Source organism: Lagopus muta, chromosome 6 (assembly GCF_023343835.1).
Source record: "Lagopus muta isolate bLagMut1 chromosome 6, bLagMut1 primary, whole genome shotgun sequence".
Lineage (NCBI taxonomy): Eukaryota > Metazoa > Chordata > Aves > Galliformes > Phasianidae > Lagopus > Lagopus muta.
The window spans coordinates 50357299-50374825 of NC_064438.1; the positions used below are offsets into that span (position 1 = coordinate 50357299).

Here is a 17527-nt window from a genome sequence, read left to right on the forward strand (position 1 = left end):
AGGTTGCAGGAGTAGTGCAAACCATCCAGTTACTCCTTCACTAGAGAAGGAATCCCATCCTTCGATGGTCATAAGAATGATGCAAACACTTCTATTATAAATCCTTTTAATAACAGAGTTGATATCTTACTATATCTTAGTAAAGATCAGAAAGCATGCCAACATAATCCAGCTACTCCTATTTAAAGCCATTGAGTGCAAGGAACAAAGTACTCAAACCAATGGCTTTTGAGCACCACAATCCTAATGGGTATAATGTGAGCTGGATGTGTCTCTGGTGGATGGTCTGAAGCACTGTCAAAGCTTAGATTAGAAAGCCTGACACAATTAAGCACGAGGAGGGAAGTTTTCCCGTGAATTAACAGAGGTGTCAGCAGCAGGTCTGTACCAAAGAGCTTTGCTGGGAGAAAAAAGTCTATGAAGCTCTTTTATGTAACATTCAAGATGACATAACCAGAAGAAACATTCTCAAGATTGGAAACACATTTAAATGCGTTTTGAGAATAAACTGTGTACTTTACAAGTGTCTTTGCTGCTTTTTGGGAAAAAAAAAAACTACTAATGAAAGCTTTGTGGAGCACTTTAAGCCTGCGGAATCACCAGACTTGTTTTCTCCTATTAGTATGGGTATTTTACTTTAAAAAAAATTAAACCTCTCACAGTATGAACAATATGTGTGCATGAACAACATGTGTTGCTAGCATATCCCATTCTTCCAGAAGTGTCTCGGCCCACGCATCCTCATGCAAAATGCACACAAAGCCCTGTGCACACTGCAGTCAAGTTATAAAAAGAATGTAAGCTCTTTGCAGAAGAACCTATGAAGCTCTAGGTGAATCGAGAAGCGGAGATGTGCCTTGAAATCAGTGTTGCAGTGAGTCATGTTAACAAGAAAGAATAAATTACAGTTTTTCTCCCTACCTTCAATTCTCCATCTGCTGTAAACTTTGCTAACAACAAAGTCAACTAGTATTTAAAAGATTTTGGTGCAGCTGGAGGAGGAACTTTGAAAGCAATTCAAATAGAGACAATCCATTAGAAAAAGATTCCTGCTAAAACAAGTCATCTGTGTTGCTGTTGGATTTGTTAGATTTTAGAGCCCTAGTCTCTACTGAGAGAGGAGAAGGAACACACTTCTCCCAGAATAGCTGTTTCAGCTTGTATGCTAATTAAGAATTTCCACTGCAGCAGCTTTCCCATTGGTTCATACAGTTATCTTTGCAGCCCTGGGGAGATTAAAAAATATTTTTAATGGTGCTTCATCTACCAGCGTTGGCTCTATGACAAGTATATCCCACAATAAGTTATCGCCTAAATTGCACACACAGCCCCACATTGTGCATTTATTTTCCATATTAAACGGGCAGACTCCTAAAGAACCTGTTCTATCAGAATACTATTTGGAGTACCTTTATTTGTTCTTGTTTTACTTTCTTTACTAAATCACGAAACTTCAAGTGCGAGTATGCCAGTTAGCATAAGCTTAGCCTCTTCCAGTTATGCTTTAGCACACAGTTAATTCTGCAGTTGACAAATTTGTCCTTTTTTTAGTTACTTACTGGAGGAAGTGGAGGAGGAAGAGCAGGTTGCAAAGGAGCTTCCTCTTCTGCTGGAGAGCTGACCTCAGGCGTGGGACTGGACGACTCTTCGGTAGAAGGAACTATAGCAACGTTGTTGTTGTTATCTTCAGTTGTCTCGGATGTTTGATTTGTAGTTTCAGTGCTTATCAGTTCCTCAGTTGCAGGGGAAGGTAATTCATTATCATTGGCATCTGATGAAGGGGGTGGCTCATCAGGAAGGGGAACTGTAGGTTGCACAGAAATAGGTTCCTCGATATTGCCATTGGTACTAGCGTTACCATTATCAACATCTGCTAAGATACCTATGAAGTCCTGGGGATTGCCTGGCTGGTAAAAAGGGGCGCTTTCTATTCCTCCAGCAAGAGTATTAAAGCGTTGATACAATAATTTTTGTATATTTGGTCCACTTGGGCCTTCTGGTTCAGTGATAGAACTACGCTTCTTTAACGGCCTAGGAGCGTTGGCCAATTTTCTTCGCAGAGCTTCAAGGTCAGCATCGCTTTGATATCGCAGGGGTGAATGCACAATGGGAGTGAGCTTAGTAGGACTGAGAGGGCGAGGAATGTTTTCCACATTGCTATTTTCACTGGGTGGTGGAGCATTTTCCAGCTCTTGGTCTTTTTCAGAGACGTCAGTCTGAGGCTGAGATTGTGGCTGTGAGGAGGTCTGGGCGGGCAAAGAGCCGTGAAGGAATGGCAGTGGTGAGGGAGAAGTTGAACCAGATTGTAAGACAGGTTTTCCATAAACTGAAAAGAAAAAAAAAGAAAAAAAAAAGATGATGGAATACAGTGAAGAACTATTTTCAAATTACATAATGAAATATTTGCAAATACACTGTATGGTTTTGTTGCTATTTGTTTGACATCAGAACAGAAAAAAAAATTACACTGAATCTACCAAAACGAAAACACAGTCAGCTGCTGGTGATGGCAATCACCAACTTTCTAGACGTGATTTTTTCAACTTATCTATAAAAAACCAGAGTATCCAGACATATTGTTCTAATGGTATTCTGTTTTTAAATAAAAGGTAACTCAACGTATGCTTGTCACCCCGAAAATAAAAGGCATTTTTTTGTTGCCATACTGCATACAAAAATAACTTTTCTCATAAATTTAAGAGGTTTCTCAAACAAGATGCGATTTATACAGGTATGTAAACTAAGCTCAATAAATACATTTCAATTGCTTACTGCAAAGGTAAAAAGCAAAGCGACATATATTGTACCTGCTTTTACTGACTTATTTAAGGTGTTATATACAGCTTGTTGATAATTCTTTGGTGGCGTTGCTTGCTGAAGATACATTGAGTAGATGGAACTGGAGTTCACCGTCTGTGGCCCTTTTCTGGGAGACTGAGGTCTTGATCCTTTATCAGCTAGAAAAGGTCTGATAGCCACAGTTAAAGGGAGTTCTGGCCTGCCGTCTCCTCCTGGAAACAAGGGGGGTCCAGAGGGTTGGTACGTAGGGCTAGGAGGTACAGAAATTCTCTGCTGGATTTGTTGTGAGGAACTGGGTTGATGGACGCTGCTTGGCGGCGGAAGCGGAACAGGTCTTTGTCGATTCGCTATACTAGTTCCAGGTCTGGGCAGACTGCCATCCTTCCTTCTTTCTAGAGAATTTGTAGAACCTGTTCCTAAGGGAACTGGGCTTGGATAGGTCCCATAGTTTTGAGGCAACTGCTTGCTTACACCGGGAATTGTTGGTGGTACTTTCCCCAAGTCAAGACCCTATATAAAACAATAAAAAACTATGTACCACTTAATTACATAAAACACTTGTGAGCAAGAATACTCCTCTTTCAACAGAACAGACTAATAATCTTGCGTGGCAGCATACAAGTACTGTGTTCCTTAATACTAAAAATTCTAGTTGAATTTACCACAAGACCTTGCTGTTTAAAAGCATCTTCAGTTATAATAAATTAAGCGGAATCCAGAACCATCTGAATACTTTCAAAGCCTAAGTGACCAGCTCTAGCTTCTAGATATCAGTACCTATTTGATAATAAGTTTTATAATGTATAGTGTGATAATATTGACAGTTTAACAAAACCATGTAAAGGCAAGGTCTATATTTTTTAAAGAATACAGTGTCAAAAATTCATAAAGTTCATTAAAATTCACATTAAAACTAGAACAACGGTGCAGACAGTCAACATCAGCTGAAGGATGGATTTAATGGCTTTTGTTGTAAGAAGTATTTTTACTAGAAAAAGACCATGTTGAAGAAGTGGTAATCCACATCAAGGAATAACAGCAACAAAATATTTGAATTGGAAAAATAGGAATGTGGGGAAGATTAGGACAAGCAAAGGGGGAGAAAAGAGAATACCGGATATGGGAGAGAACAGGAAGGAACACAAACTACTAAACTGGAAAAAAAAACAAAACAACCCCAAACCCAAAACAGAACATGAATTGTAAATGTAGTAGAATGGAAAAGTAGAAATAGAAAGGTAATTCATTTGTAATGTTTTAAGTAATTATCAGAAGGGAAATGTGTAGATATGTGAAGCAAGTTCAGCTATAAAAGCCAAAGGTTCATGATTTTAGCAAAACAGATCTGTAAATACACCACAGAGGAAACTCACCAGCTTATCAGTACTTCCTAATGCTGAAGCTGGCAAAGGTTGACTGGATATTGTTCCTTGTTTTAAAGCAGTATCCATGCTCGATTCTTTCCAGTCTGTGTTGGAGATCTGAGGGGGTTTTACCACAGGGGCTGAGCTCTGCTTAAGTAGGGGCCAGTTTCCATCGTTAGCTTGAAAACAGATGGAAACATTAGATTTACAACACAACCATTGTAAAGAAGCAAAGCAACATCTAAAACTGAGCAAGTTAGATTACGATAGGATTAATTTGATTCTAGAAATCAGATAGATTGTTATGTTCGATTCCGAAATCAATACTGAAAGCCCAGTTCCTCTACTTAACACGATGTGTGTTACCCTTTGGCACACAAATTGTAACAATTCTACAGAAAAAAAAGTTAAATTTTTTGTGTCAGCATTGCACATTCATTCTACTATTAAAAGGCAAACTCAGCTTAGAAAAAAAAAGTCCTCAGAGAAACACTTCAACGTATTTCTTTTGATACCAACCAGAAACACTGTTGAATTACTCCACATGTTAAATCTATGTAAGCTCTGTGTGGATTTATTCCAAATGTAAACTATCGTTACTGGATTCATTGATTCGTAACAGGAAACAAAAGCTCATCTCAAGAATGTGGCTGAACAAAGCCATACGTTCCTCTCCTGGAAGTGACTGTTAACTTACCTTTTGTTTTTCTCCTCTACACACTCACCTGATCAGCACTGCCTCGGAGACTTAATTTTAAAAGAAATGTTTAAATTAATCTGATTAATCTGATAAGAAGTCACGGTGCCAAGATACAAGTCATGGGCTTTCATCTTCAACGCATGAAAAAAGATCACACTTAGCTGTACGTAAACTGAGGCAACAGATCCTTAATGAATCCTAGATGCTTCGATATGTTACTTCATTAACTGGAGTGGACTGCCTGCTTTCTGTTCCCAAGCAAGTGAGCTTCAATCATCTCACAATTAGATCTGTTTTACAGTAACTACACAGATCCTTGGTTAGATTCCAAGGCTTTGATCTGCCTCTGAAAGATTAAGCTTCGTATTTCTCTGAGGAGATCAAGATCACTTCTCCTTCCCTATTCCCTAATTCCCTGCAATTATCTCAGTAAAGCACTTTGTATAACAATCTGTCACACATAACTAACTTCACCAGCAGATGACAACTAAGGTGAGGGGAGAGTTACTGAGATTTCTGGACCCCATAGTAAGCCAAGGCCAAATAAAAGCCTGGTATTTAACGACAACATTTCCTGTTTATTTTCAGTTTTAAGTACTTAGAAAACAGAATCAGCAAGACTATTTCTAGGATTCTATGCCATTCTCTGTTTAGTATAGATAGCAGTCTAAGAATAAGATGCGAAGAAATATCCTAATTTCACTGAATATAGCTTTGGCACACTATTTTCTACACAGGAGCCTTATCCTCTTTATTGAGCATCGCATTTCTTGCCCCGACTGAAATGACAAGCTGAAGATTTCCAGCCAACTGCTACCCAGTTTTTCACTGTATGAATGTAAATTCATTCTATGAGCTCACACGAGGTGTGTACAGACTGTTCCAGCATACAGACTGTGTACAGATGTTCCAATCATATCGTTTACTTTTAAATGAAAAAAAAAAAAAATTAAAATTATACCTTTGCATATGAGCTACCCTACTGTTTTTTAACCATTCGCAATTCCAAGGAATGGTCTGCACATATATAGTAAGGCAATAACCTTTCAAATTAAGATCAATTATGTTTCAGTTACAAGAAAGAATTACTTTGGAGCAACATTATTTTTGTGGTTGGTCATTTAAATAGTATTAACATTGACAATATAGTATATAATCCACAAATCACCATTCCAAGTTGCAAACTGTCAGGAAGTGATGCAATGCAGTATTCAGGAACACAAACTGTTGGGTTCTTTAGTTTCTTTGTTTTATACCACCCATCTGGTTATCAAGAGCCAGACCAAAAGATAAGTCTGTCTAAACCCTTTTACCCTGAATAATGGCAATTTTTAAAATTCTATCTTACTATACAAAACACTCCATCATTGTAGTAAGCATCCTTAGCCCTTAACTTAGCACTTAAAGAAACAACAGCAAAAATCCTCATGAATTTAATTATCTTACCCGCATATACAAGCTCATACTCTGCTAGAAAGACAGTTACACAAAATATTTTTGTAATCCTTCTCTTTCCAGATATGATCATCCCTGAATTCTGAAGTAACAGACTGTAAATAAATTCAGACTCACTCTCCTCTGACTTCTCTCTTTTGTTCTTACATATACGAACATCTGAGTGTAACTGTTCCCATCTTTACATCCTTCATATTACAATCTGCCAGACTTGCAATTAGCATGCATTTCCTATGAGTGCTCTTTCAGAAACTCCCACAGCTCCAGCTTGATCTCACGCACTTTACCAAGCTGCTGTTGCAATTTCCAGTTGCAGTGCACTGTGCCAGAGGTTGTGATAGGTGCTCAAGAGGCAACCAAACAGCAACTGCCTTCTGGCCTTGGTTTGGCTGAGCTGCTCCCAGACACACTTAGCCACCTGATGGCAACACCCTTTTGCAAGTCCTAACGAGTTCCTGCTCTTAGCTCTCTGGTAGCCATTTCAACCAACAGGTTTCATTTTATCTTCCAAAGGTATCCTGTTGTCTACCTGCTTTTAAGACTGCCTAGCACCCAGTGCATTTCAACTCCCACCAAACACTTTTCTATTTACATAAGTCAGTGGCACACATACACACAACAGTCCTTGTGTACTTTCTCTGACTTCACCTAAAAATTATTGTAGGTCCAGTTCTGTTATACTTACTACAGCAAGTGAAGTGTAAACCAAGTAATAGCATTTTCATCCTATTGAAGACAGCAAGATTCTTGCTACTGACTTGGAGAAGCTGAGCTTTTATCCCATCTCCGGGGCCGGTGCAACACAGAAACTTTGCATAGAATAGGTGAAGTTAAACATGTATGTGTTGTATCTATCTAATCTGAGACACAGTAAAACATGCTTGCTGATTTATTGCCACAATTTTTCTCTCCATTTTTTCCCCAAGTTTTTTTCAGTGAAGAAAACTCATCTCTAGTATACTACTGCAGTACTGTAAGAATGAATTTGCTGCAAATCCCTTTCCTTCAATGGTGAAAAGCAACATCTAAACAATTTTACACTTCATCAGCATCGACTGCATAGCACAACACAGGTTCTTAAGATGCTGGTTAATACGCATCTGTATGCAAGAGCTCAGATGACCATATTAAAAACGGAATTCTTAGCTAGCCAAAGATCTTCTACGGACTCACAGTGCTGGGTGTCAAAGACAGTAGGTGCCAGACGGATGACATTGTGAACGGCAGACTGAAGAGAAGTGGGAGATGACAGAATAGGATCCGCTATTATGTCTAAATCAGAAACCTTCCAGGTGTCTGGAGATTTTTTCACACACCCCCAGTCTGTTTCTACTGGACACACCAAGGCAGATCCAGTTACACAGAAAAAGAAAGAAAAAAAAAAAAGTGGTGGAGAAATTATAACAATGACAATGGAGAAATCAGAACAGGAGCACTGAGACAATGACAAATAAAAGCATGACAGCTGGAAAAACAAATCTCACTTTTCTTCTTCTTGGGAGAGTATATAATTCTCCTTACATGAATCTACCACAGGACATTCTTCAAGTATACTCAGAATAATAAGCACAAAGTCAGTCCTAAGGTAGAATAATTACTTTTACAAAAATCAAAGAATTCTCATTCACAGATTCTCATAACATTGTGAATTTGGTCTGCAAGTAGGAATATGTATCTTGCAAAGCTAATATTTGTAAAGAGGTGAACTATTTGTTGCTGGTGAACTAAAGTTATGAACTGTTCCTTCTATATATAGGGGAAGAATCCACATGTCCAAACTCCACACAGCTGCAATTCTGCCCTTTTAGTCTCACAATGAAATACTTCCATATTATTAAGATTTTTCCATAAAATTGCGAAGATTAGATTTCTATCGAACTGAGGATATCTTTAGATCACTAACATCAATAGAAAACATGCTTTTGCTGGAGGTTCAGGTCTTCCTCCTTGTTTGGAATCATGCTGCAAACTTTGCTGGAGTGCCCAGTTTTAAGTACTGGAATGCATGTGAGCATTTCAAAAGCTCTGCTGGAGAGGTCATCCCTTACCTTATTTTCAGATCTCTGCTAAGAGATCATGAAAATCAAGTCTTGAGGTTAAGATTGATAGGATCATGAATGTTTATTTGTATTATGCATGTTTATTTTCATACATAAATCAATGAATTGGATAAACCAGTAATTGTATTTATTTGTATTAAGTAAATGAAGCTAGCCACTTCTTAAGAAGTGTGATTTTGTTAAGATGTGACCACACAAGCATGCTTTACAAAAATGAAATCTTAAGGCAAAAATGTCACGATCTGCTTTTGTCAGCTTAACATAAAACAAAAAGTGTTCGCTACTTTACAAAATAAATAGGTTATTTATGGGGGACATGGGAAGCAATTTCGGATATCAGTCATGTCTCTGGAGGGACAGCTCTGTTACTAATGAAAACAGATACAAATAAACAGAATCAATACTAACATTATTCCACGTCAGAAATGCTTCAGTAAGCACAAATTCTCCTATCTCAGTTGGAACAAATACCTCACGTAGCCTTATTACATTTTCCTATTTGGTCTCCTTCTGAGAACTAATATTATTTCTACTTGTTCAGTAGCTTTGTTTTACTTGATAAAAAACAACATACCATAAAGAGTTGTTTATAATATTGTTTGCCACAAAGTTATGTCATTACTATAATCAAAGACACAAAAATGTATTAAAGACAGAGCAGTTAATTCACAGAATATGTAAAGGAACGTGCGCTCCTTTTATTGGTGTACCACAAAGTAAAACTGCAAAGAAAATACTCTCCTTCTCCTTAGGAAAATTAATGAACTGAATAAAAATGGCTCATATCAAGTGAGCAGTGCCCAGTCCAGAGAAAAGTACCGACGACATACGATTCTACTTTTACTGCTATAGAGATTATCCCAAAACAGAATCTTCCTTATTACTCCTTTCCAAACATATATAATATATAATATTAATATATTAATATTTAATATATTTATTTACTTTATGTGCTTTATTTACTTTATGTATTTTATATTTATCATATTTTTTATATTTTAAAAAATATTTTATATGCTTATATTAACACTTACCAGATTTTGATCTTCCATGTGTTGCGCTAGAAGCAATGGTGAGAGTCTGTGGTTTGACTGGATCTACTGGCACAGCATATGTGCCAGCACTTGGAACTTGGATGTAGGGTCCCACTGCTGCCACCCTTCCTGAAGCACTCAGAGATGACTGGGGTGATGAAGTTCCATTAATACGATTCAACTAAAAGTCAGAGAAATTGAAACGTGAACTTCCATTTAATTTAGGCATTCATCCATCAACTGGAGGTCTACATTTAATTAAATACAACCATACACTGGAGCTAATTCACTTTAAATAAATTGCTATACTTAATGCTTCTAATAACAAATGGAACTAGAAAACCAAATTTTATTCCCTAAAACCAACTCCTCAAAAATTAAATTTCTCAGTAGTTGACATGAGGAAAACTGTTACTGCATAACGTTTCTTTACATTCTGCCTTTCTTGGGCACATTGATCTTTTTTTTTTTAATTATTATTATTTTCTTTTTTTAAGTCAACATCTGCAGCTGGGAATACATATGGAAATCCAGAAGTGATCTCTAGAGGAATGGTCTACTTTGCAACTGATTTCTAGTCAAAGTCTCAGACAACTATTAGGACTAATGTCATCAGACCAGTCACATTTTTTATAAGTTTTCTGCTCCACGGCAAACAAATGAAGGACAACCCACCTTTTTATCCTGTTATGCTTTGAAGTACAGCCCAAAATCATGCTTTCTTTTCTACAGATCTAAGCTACTATAAATTTTAATACAGTATGGTCTGTCACATAAGGAAAAATAAAAGAAGGTACATTCTGTCCGACAGTTTTCTCGTATCTGTGGAAAACCTTAAAATAGTTTTTAAATGCTTGCTACTTAGCCGGGAAAAAGTGACATGCTATGTAGTCTATGTAGTTTTAATAGGCTGCTGATAAACTAAGGTGTGGCCCTTTTAATAGTTTATCTTACAGGAATGTTTTCTTTTTGACGTGCCTCAACTTTTTTCTTGTATAGTCGTTCACGCAGCTCGTTGATTCGCTTGTCCATCATTGCCACTTCCATGTTACGTTTGTTTAGGAGTTCTTTCTGCTGCTGGAGCTTGGAGTTCTGCTCCTGATTAAGCCTGTTCCTAATCTAAACAAATAAACAAACAAATACAGACACACTTTTAGGAAAGTTATTTAATTTTGTCACCTAGTTTGTTTTGCCACAGTGGCAAATTGAATATCACTGAAATGTTAAGTGGGATAAAACTTTTGACAGTAATTTTGCTACTGATTCAATTTCCAGTTCCACATGAAATCTGGATGAGTGGATAGGAAGTTAACTGAACTGCAAGGACTAGATGCAGATTTTCCTCTCTATATGGAAATTAAACTGAATCCTCCAAAGCAGGTTTCCAGCAAATTAGGGGATGAATTACCTTTATAGTTTGCCTTACAGTTTAAATCAACCATGACATCAACCATGACATCCTTTATCATAATTTTATTTGCATTCCCATTGGCATTTTTTCATGCCTTCAATGGCAGTCATTCCATATTAAAAAATAAATAAATTCTGAGGCAAGTTTAAGTCTTGATAAACGTGTATGGGATCATTATGAAGCACAAGTAAGAAATCTTAATCAATTGAGCATCTTTGCATTTAGAAATACATGGAAAGCAGATGCACCTTTTATAAACTGAAGGAGGAAAAAAGGACCTATATTCCTAATTTCTGAAAATGTGAGACAGATTATCTGGTATGTTATGTTTGCTCATGTAAAGAAATGGTTAGACTTATCTTGAAATTTAAGTTATTTCTTAACGCTAAATATATATTAGATCTGTTTCCATGTCACAGTAGGGTGTGTGAATAAATTTTAAATCTCCAGTGCTGATATGATGGCACATTAATTATTCTGCAAATTTTCTACCAAAAAATGGCAAAACTTCAATGTGAATGAATATTTAATTACTGACATGAAAACTACAGTGGAGATGAACCAGTGTTTTTTGAGAAAGATGTATGATAGCAGCACAGTGTATACTGGAATATTGTGCAACTACAGTGCACTACAGTGTAGCAAGTGAACACAGTGCAGCCTGTATTTTTGATGATTTTGTTAAAATGTTAGTTCATGTTAATTTCTGATATAGCTATGACCTTACACATTAATAACATCCCAACACACCAGTTTTATGAGACTGCAGTACCAAATGCCTATCCATAATGGCAGTAACATGACTTTTCTTAATCTACATCTGTCATTTTAATAGTGTCTCTGTGTTACTTACCTGTAGCTCTTGATATAATTTTTTTAATTCCACTGCTGCAGGTCCTGTTACTTGTCCATTGTAAGACTGAAACCCATTCAGTTTCCCTTTCCTTAAGTCTTCCAGTTGCTGGGTAAGTTGATCCACTTTTAATACTGCAGCCTGTAGCTCCTGCTGCTTTTCCTGGAACATGGCACTTATATGCTCAATTTCAGTTGCTAAAATGAATGAGACAATAATAAAAAACAAGTAGAGGGGAGTATTAATTTATAATTCTCTAAGTATTGGCAAGTACAACACACTAGTTTTAAACACAGTATAAACATTTAAAAACTTGCAGTGTGTTGGAAATTTGTTGATGTTTATAATAGTTACTGATCACTTAGTCTGATCACTTGTTCTGAACAGGAATTTACACCAAGTATACATTTTCTAGAAGCATGGTACCCTCTCTATGACAAATAAACATTCCATCTGAAATCCTGTTAGCATACACACCGTTACACACCGTGTAAATCCGTTAGCATACACACCGTGAACAGACAATGAAATAAATAAAAACACTTAGAAATTCTGCATACACAGATTGCCATTCATGATCTTGCTATAATCCACTTGTCCTCTCATGGCACGGATTTTTTTCAACTTTGTCTCCTGGGTTTCAACGCGTTCTTTCAGTTTTTGAAGCTTTTCACTCTCTGACACAGACTGCTGCTGACGACGCTCCTGCTGCTTCAGATAACGTAAACGTTGTTCCTAACAGAAGAAGATTTTAGACAAAAAGTACTTATCACCCATTGATACATTAAAAAAAAATGGTCTTAGTAAAACCCACCACTATGATTGGTGTTTTTTTGTGTGTGTTTGCTTATTGTTATTTGTTCGTTCTTGCTTTCCAGAAATCAGAAAAAGTTATATCTAGTGAAAACGTACGTCAGTCTTCCTGAGGAAAAAAATCCTCTCAACTCTTGTTTTAAAGCACAGAAATACACAAGTTTTTAGACCAAATATACATATTTACATATTTACCAAATTTACATATACATGCAAAAGAAGCCCTGGCCTGAACCATCAGACACAACCGTCTGTCCTCTGGCATTTGGTTTTGGCTGCTATTAACCCTTTTCCTGCTGTAGCAAAGGGAACTTTCCATAACTGTTATGAAGCTTCACAAAATGTGAAAGTTATGCTCCGTCCCTGAAGGTGTTCAAGGCCAGACTGGATAGGGCCCTGGGCAGCCTCGACTAGTATTAAACGAGGAGGCTGGCGGCCCTGCATAGGGCAGGGGGTTGGAGATTCATGATCCTTGAGGTCCCTTCCAACCCTGGCCATTCTGTGAAAGTATACAAAATACACCCAACAGACGAGTCTAAACAAGCTGATCTACTGAAAGATAATGTTTCAGATCTAAATAACAGTCCTGCCATTGGTCACATAATGGAAATATTTCTGTTTCCTGTATTAGTTTCATTAAAAAAAAGAACAACGGAATTGTTATATTGATTCCTTTTAAAAGATGCTGCATTGTACTCCAAGCATCCAAAGCACGTGGCATTTTGTACTACCTGAACTATGTCAAAAACATTAAACTCACTCCCCACTCCGAAAATCTATTCAGATTCTCACATCTCATAGATTCTGGAAACATAATAGATGAATATATATGAAATGGTATCTCACACCTGGTACTATACTAAGGTGAATGAGCTAGTAGAGATGAGCACAGTCAAGTGCAGTCTGCCAGAGATCACAAAACAGAAAGAGGTAAAATCTAGCAATATTTTTACCAAGATACATAACTATTGGCTTGACACATTATCATTTGACATGCTATCATTTACAGTGAAATGTTTTTACATTGCCTAGCTAAAATTAACTTGGCAAAACAACAGATTTCTCAAGCTCCTTTAACTTATGTAAAATGAATTAGTGCATTTTCCATATCCAAGTAGACTTATGTTTGCTTATGTTTAAGTAAATTGCATTTGTTACAAGTCTCCATATTTTGTTTGCTGTTAATTACCTTAGCAACCAACATTTGCTGTTGGTTTTCAATCTGCTGTTGTTGTCGAGCAGCCATATCTTGAAGTTCAGAAAGAGTGAGCTCAACGCGTGGATTCCCGACCTGCAGACCAAAAAATGTTACGTCAATACATGGAATGTTCTGACACTGGAATTTTCCTCAACAGAGGAGGCTAATGCCTCATTCCAAGCTCTCAGAGGACTAAAAATGACAGATATCTATTAGGGAATAAGGAACCTTAGAGCAAAAAAAGCAATAAGTGGAAAAGCAGAGGAAAAGGAACACTAAGAAACAAAGCACAGAAAAATGTCCTCATCTTACATTTAACTTTCCTAAGATGTTGTGTAAAATTGGCATTCGCTGATACTGCACGTACTGTAACAGACATGTGAGTAGGTATACTAAACAGAAATTGGAACTTGAATCTTCTTTCCTACCATTTTCAGTGTAAGTGCCTTGGTTGCTTTAACTGGTGGATAGCATTATTTACCTACAAGTACACATGAAAACATGTAGTTAAAGGCTGTCTTGAAGCACACATCAAAATTTCACAGAATCACAGTATGGCTTGAGTTGGAAGGGACTTTAAAGATTATCTACTTCTGACTGCTCTGCCATGGGCAGGGACACCATCCTATAGACCAGGTTGCCCAAAGCCCCAGCCAGCCTGGCCTGTAATGCTTGCAGGGATCTCGCATCCACAGCTTCTCTGGGCAAAGCTGGAGTATTTAAGATAAGAAACTATGAAAAACAGTTTGTGCAAAGTGAAGTGAAGTGAAGGTGATCCACTTCCGATCCCTGAGCAGAGCCTGATTGAAGAGACAAGGCCCTAGCCTCAGATCCCCCAAGAAAGACTCTCTGTATGGCCTTAGTGTAAAGACATCAGGATGCGTTTTGCTGCTAATCTTAGTCTGACAGACCGAGAAGAATGGCTGTCCCAGACAAGAAGTCTTGCTGGGAGCTCAACAGGAAGATTTCAAATATAGGTTGTAAAATGGCAGGGCATGCTGTTCTGCTCTGGGATCAGTTAAATGTGTGCTAGAGGTCTTCATGGTTTAAAAAAGGGAAAGAAATGCTTATAATCAATGACAGCAGTTTTGCTACTGAGGCAAGATTTAGAGAAAGCCCAAACTCACAGAGGAAAGAAAAAGTTACACAAAAATTTAACACTGGCAAATCTGAATTCTGGTGACAAAGAGATTATTTAAAAGCTTCATTTTAGGAACAAGAAGGACAGTAGGCAATTACATAAAAATATATGAGGAATCTCTGGTCTTTCTACATTGTAAACATTCAAGGCATTTTATGGAAGGCCACAGATATTAATGGAGCCTTATCACCTTTTTGCATTTCAAAACTAACAATTTATTTGCAAAAAATCAAAGTAGAGAGGCATTACTGACAATTATTTGAAGTCTACATAATGCAATGCCAGTGTGTGAGACCCTGTTATATGTTTTTAAAACTGACCACATTGCTTATGTTCATTGTTTCGCTGACAAATATAACTGATTTAAATCCACACATTAAATTATTCCAACCTCTTTTTTCACCATGCAATCACAAAAATGTATGGTGTAATAAGACAAATTACAGAAGGTGGCACTTGCAAATACCTGCTTTGCTACTCAGAATAAAAACAGTAATAAATTAAAAAGCCACAATCTTAAGAAATGAAGATTTTTTTCCTGAAAGAGAATTTCAGCCTTTGAAAAATTACATCCCAAAGTTGGAAAGTTCAAAAAAGCCCAACATTTCTTGAAGATAGTACACAGAATTTGGTCAGGTGATTGGATCATTGCAAAAAAACAGATTAGTGCATTGTAATAAATAATGCAGCACCTTCGCCAAGCTACGAGGCTATGCTATTAGAGAACTAAGTTAAAATTCCATGATTTCCTATCTTCATTACAGTCAATGAATGCTAAAAAAGTAAAAAGAATTAAATGTTTTGGATATATTGAGAAATAAAACTCTTCAGGTGATTGCTTACAAAATGGAACATAGTCTAGAAGTTTTACAGACTGAGAGGAAAAAAAAGGAAACAAAAATAGAACTCCAATTAGTATTTTCTATTTCAACACTGTGAGTGAATACAGCAGTTTAAAAAAAGACTGAACTCAGTAGTGCCTGTTTTTGTTGTTTTCTTCTACTACTAGCATTACTTACGAGAGAAGAATCTTTCACAACATTCTCTAAAGCCAAATAACATGCGTGCACTTGTGTTCACCACCTAATATATCAGAGAAATATTTCACTTTTAATTACAGACAGAAAGGCTTGAAATGGGTAAGAAAACAAGGAAATTTTTTCAAGTGCCATCCCTCAAACAAAACCACTTGAGAAACTAAAGTAGCATAGGAAAGCCAGACGCTGCTCCTAGGACGTATTCATGCTCTGCTGCATTCCTTTGGCATGGTCTTTCACCAAAAGAACATAAACCTCTGCTGGACTCCATACGTAAGTCTTAAATGGGGCTCAGAATGGACTGAAGTCTACTGGATCACTGATTTTAAAAGAAACAGTGGAGAAAAAAAGGTAGCATTTTTCCATCACAAATATGGTTTCAAAAATAGTCTGATACAAGTTGTGCCTATCTTTCTATCACTGGGAAAAGTATTCCCAGTGCTTCTTTCTTTTCTGCTTTGATTATCAGTTTGAGATTACACTGAGAACTCATTCTATTTCTGCTTGCGTTAGTACTTTTCAGTACTGTCCAAGAAATAGATGCTCCTTCCTGCAAAGAAATCTTGTTTAAAAATATGTCCAGACTGAAGAAGTGGGACACCTGTGTAATGATCAAACATTTTTCAAGCAAAGAAAGCCATTTTACCGAGTAAAAATTACAGATTTCCTAAGTGAGATGTGTAACCCTCAGTGTACAATGACGTTAAGGAATGGTTTGTAAAACCACCAGAAACAAAAACTAGCTTGATCTAAAAAGCTCAGGATTGTTACTGCTTTAAAGAAGCATATCTGAAATTCTATTTGACAATGCTTGAAAAAAGTACTGCATCACTTTGTATTATGTAAAATAGAAGAAAAATTACAAGATGAATGTTAATACTAGCTTCTTAAAGAAGCTATGAACTGTAGTAAAATATTCTGTTTAGAAAATGGAATGTCTAAAACTTTTATACAGAGCAAAGCATGAGAAACACTGATAATTAACCACTTACATGTAAATGTCCTATGAGAATCTTTTTATGTTTACCTCACTGAATACAACAATACCTCTTCTTTCCATTTTAAATAACTATACTACATCTAGGAAAGATAAGAATAAACATTTGAGGAAACAAAGTTTTAAACCTGTAGCTTCACTCTGAGTTTCTTCTTTTTCATCCACATGATAGTTAACAGATCAAGCAGAATTCCTCTTCAACATCAAGTCAGTTATTTTCAGAAAGACTGGAGCTGATTTCAGGTCTCCAAAAGAGGACAGCATCATTTTTGAAAAAGTATGAAAATGAGTGCATCTTTCTCTTGCAGAGATCTATTTGAATCAATTTGTTTTGAACATCTCAAGTTAGTTGAGTCGGCTTCTAACAAGCTGCATGCAAACACTGCCGCTGCAAAGAGTCAGTCCCAGTCCTTTCTTCAGAGCCCCATATAATGCAAGGCAAAGGGATCAGTGTACTTTCTCAGTTCCTTAACAAGGCTGTTGGTTCCTCAGTTTCTTCAGTTTGCAGCGTTCATACCAGTCATTAACAATTTCATACATGAAGTGACTCACCTTTCATAACAAACATAAGCCTATTACATTTAAGGTCAGACCTCCTCCTTTTTCCTGCAGCAACAGGAACCTACCTCCCACAGAACTGCCTTCTAAAGGACGTACCAAACAGC

At 36.9% G+C, this 17527-nt stretch overlaps 1 protein-coding gene across 6 annotated transcripts in view; it reads right to left on the reverse strand.

Annotated features, from left to right (window-relative positions):
- The window catches only part of PPP1R13B (protein phosphatase 1 regulatory subunit 13B), a 62368-nt gene that overhangs the window by 4426 nt on the left and 40415 nt on the right, over positions 1–17527 (reverse strand). For 2 of the 6 annotated variants that reach the window (XM_048949500.1, XM_048949496.1), the window contains exons 5-13: positions 13679–13780; positions 12237–12411; positions 11677–11873; positions 10367–10531; positions 9413–9593; positions 7492–7650; positions 4173–4342; positions 2808–3309; positions 1560–2326 (exon numbers count right to left, since the gene is read on the reverse strand). In XM_048949500.1, the coding sequence (XP_048805457.1) occupies positions 1560–2326; positions 2808–3309; positions 4173–4342; positions 7492–7650; positions 9413–9593; positions 10367–10531; positions 11677–11873; positions 12237–12411; positions 13679–13780 (2418 nt within the window). The remainder of the gene's footprint in view (positions 1–1559; positions 2327–2807; positions 3310–4172; positions 4343–7491; positions 7651–9412; positions 9594–10366; positions 10532–11676; positions 11874–12236; positions 12412–13678; positions 13781–17527) is intronic. The other 4 variants (XM_048949497.1, XM_048949498.1, XM_048949502.1 and 1 more) reach the window with 4 other exon arrangements.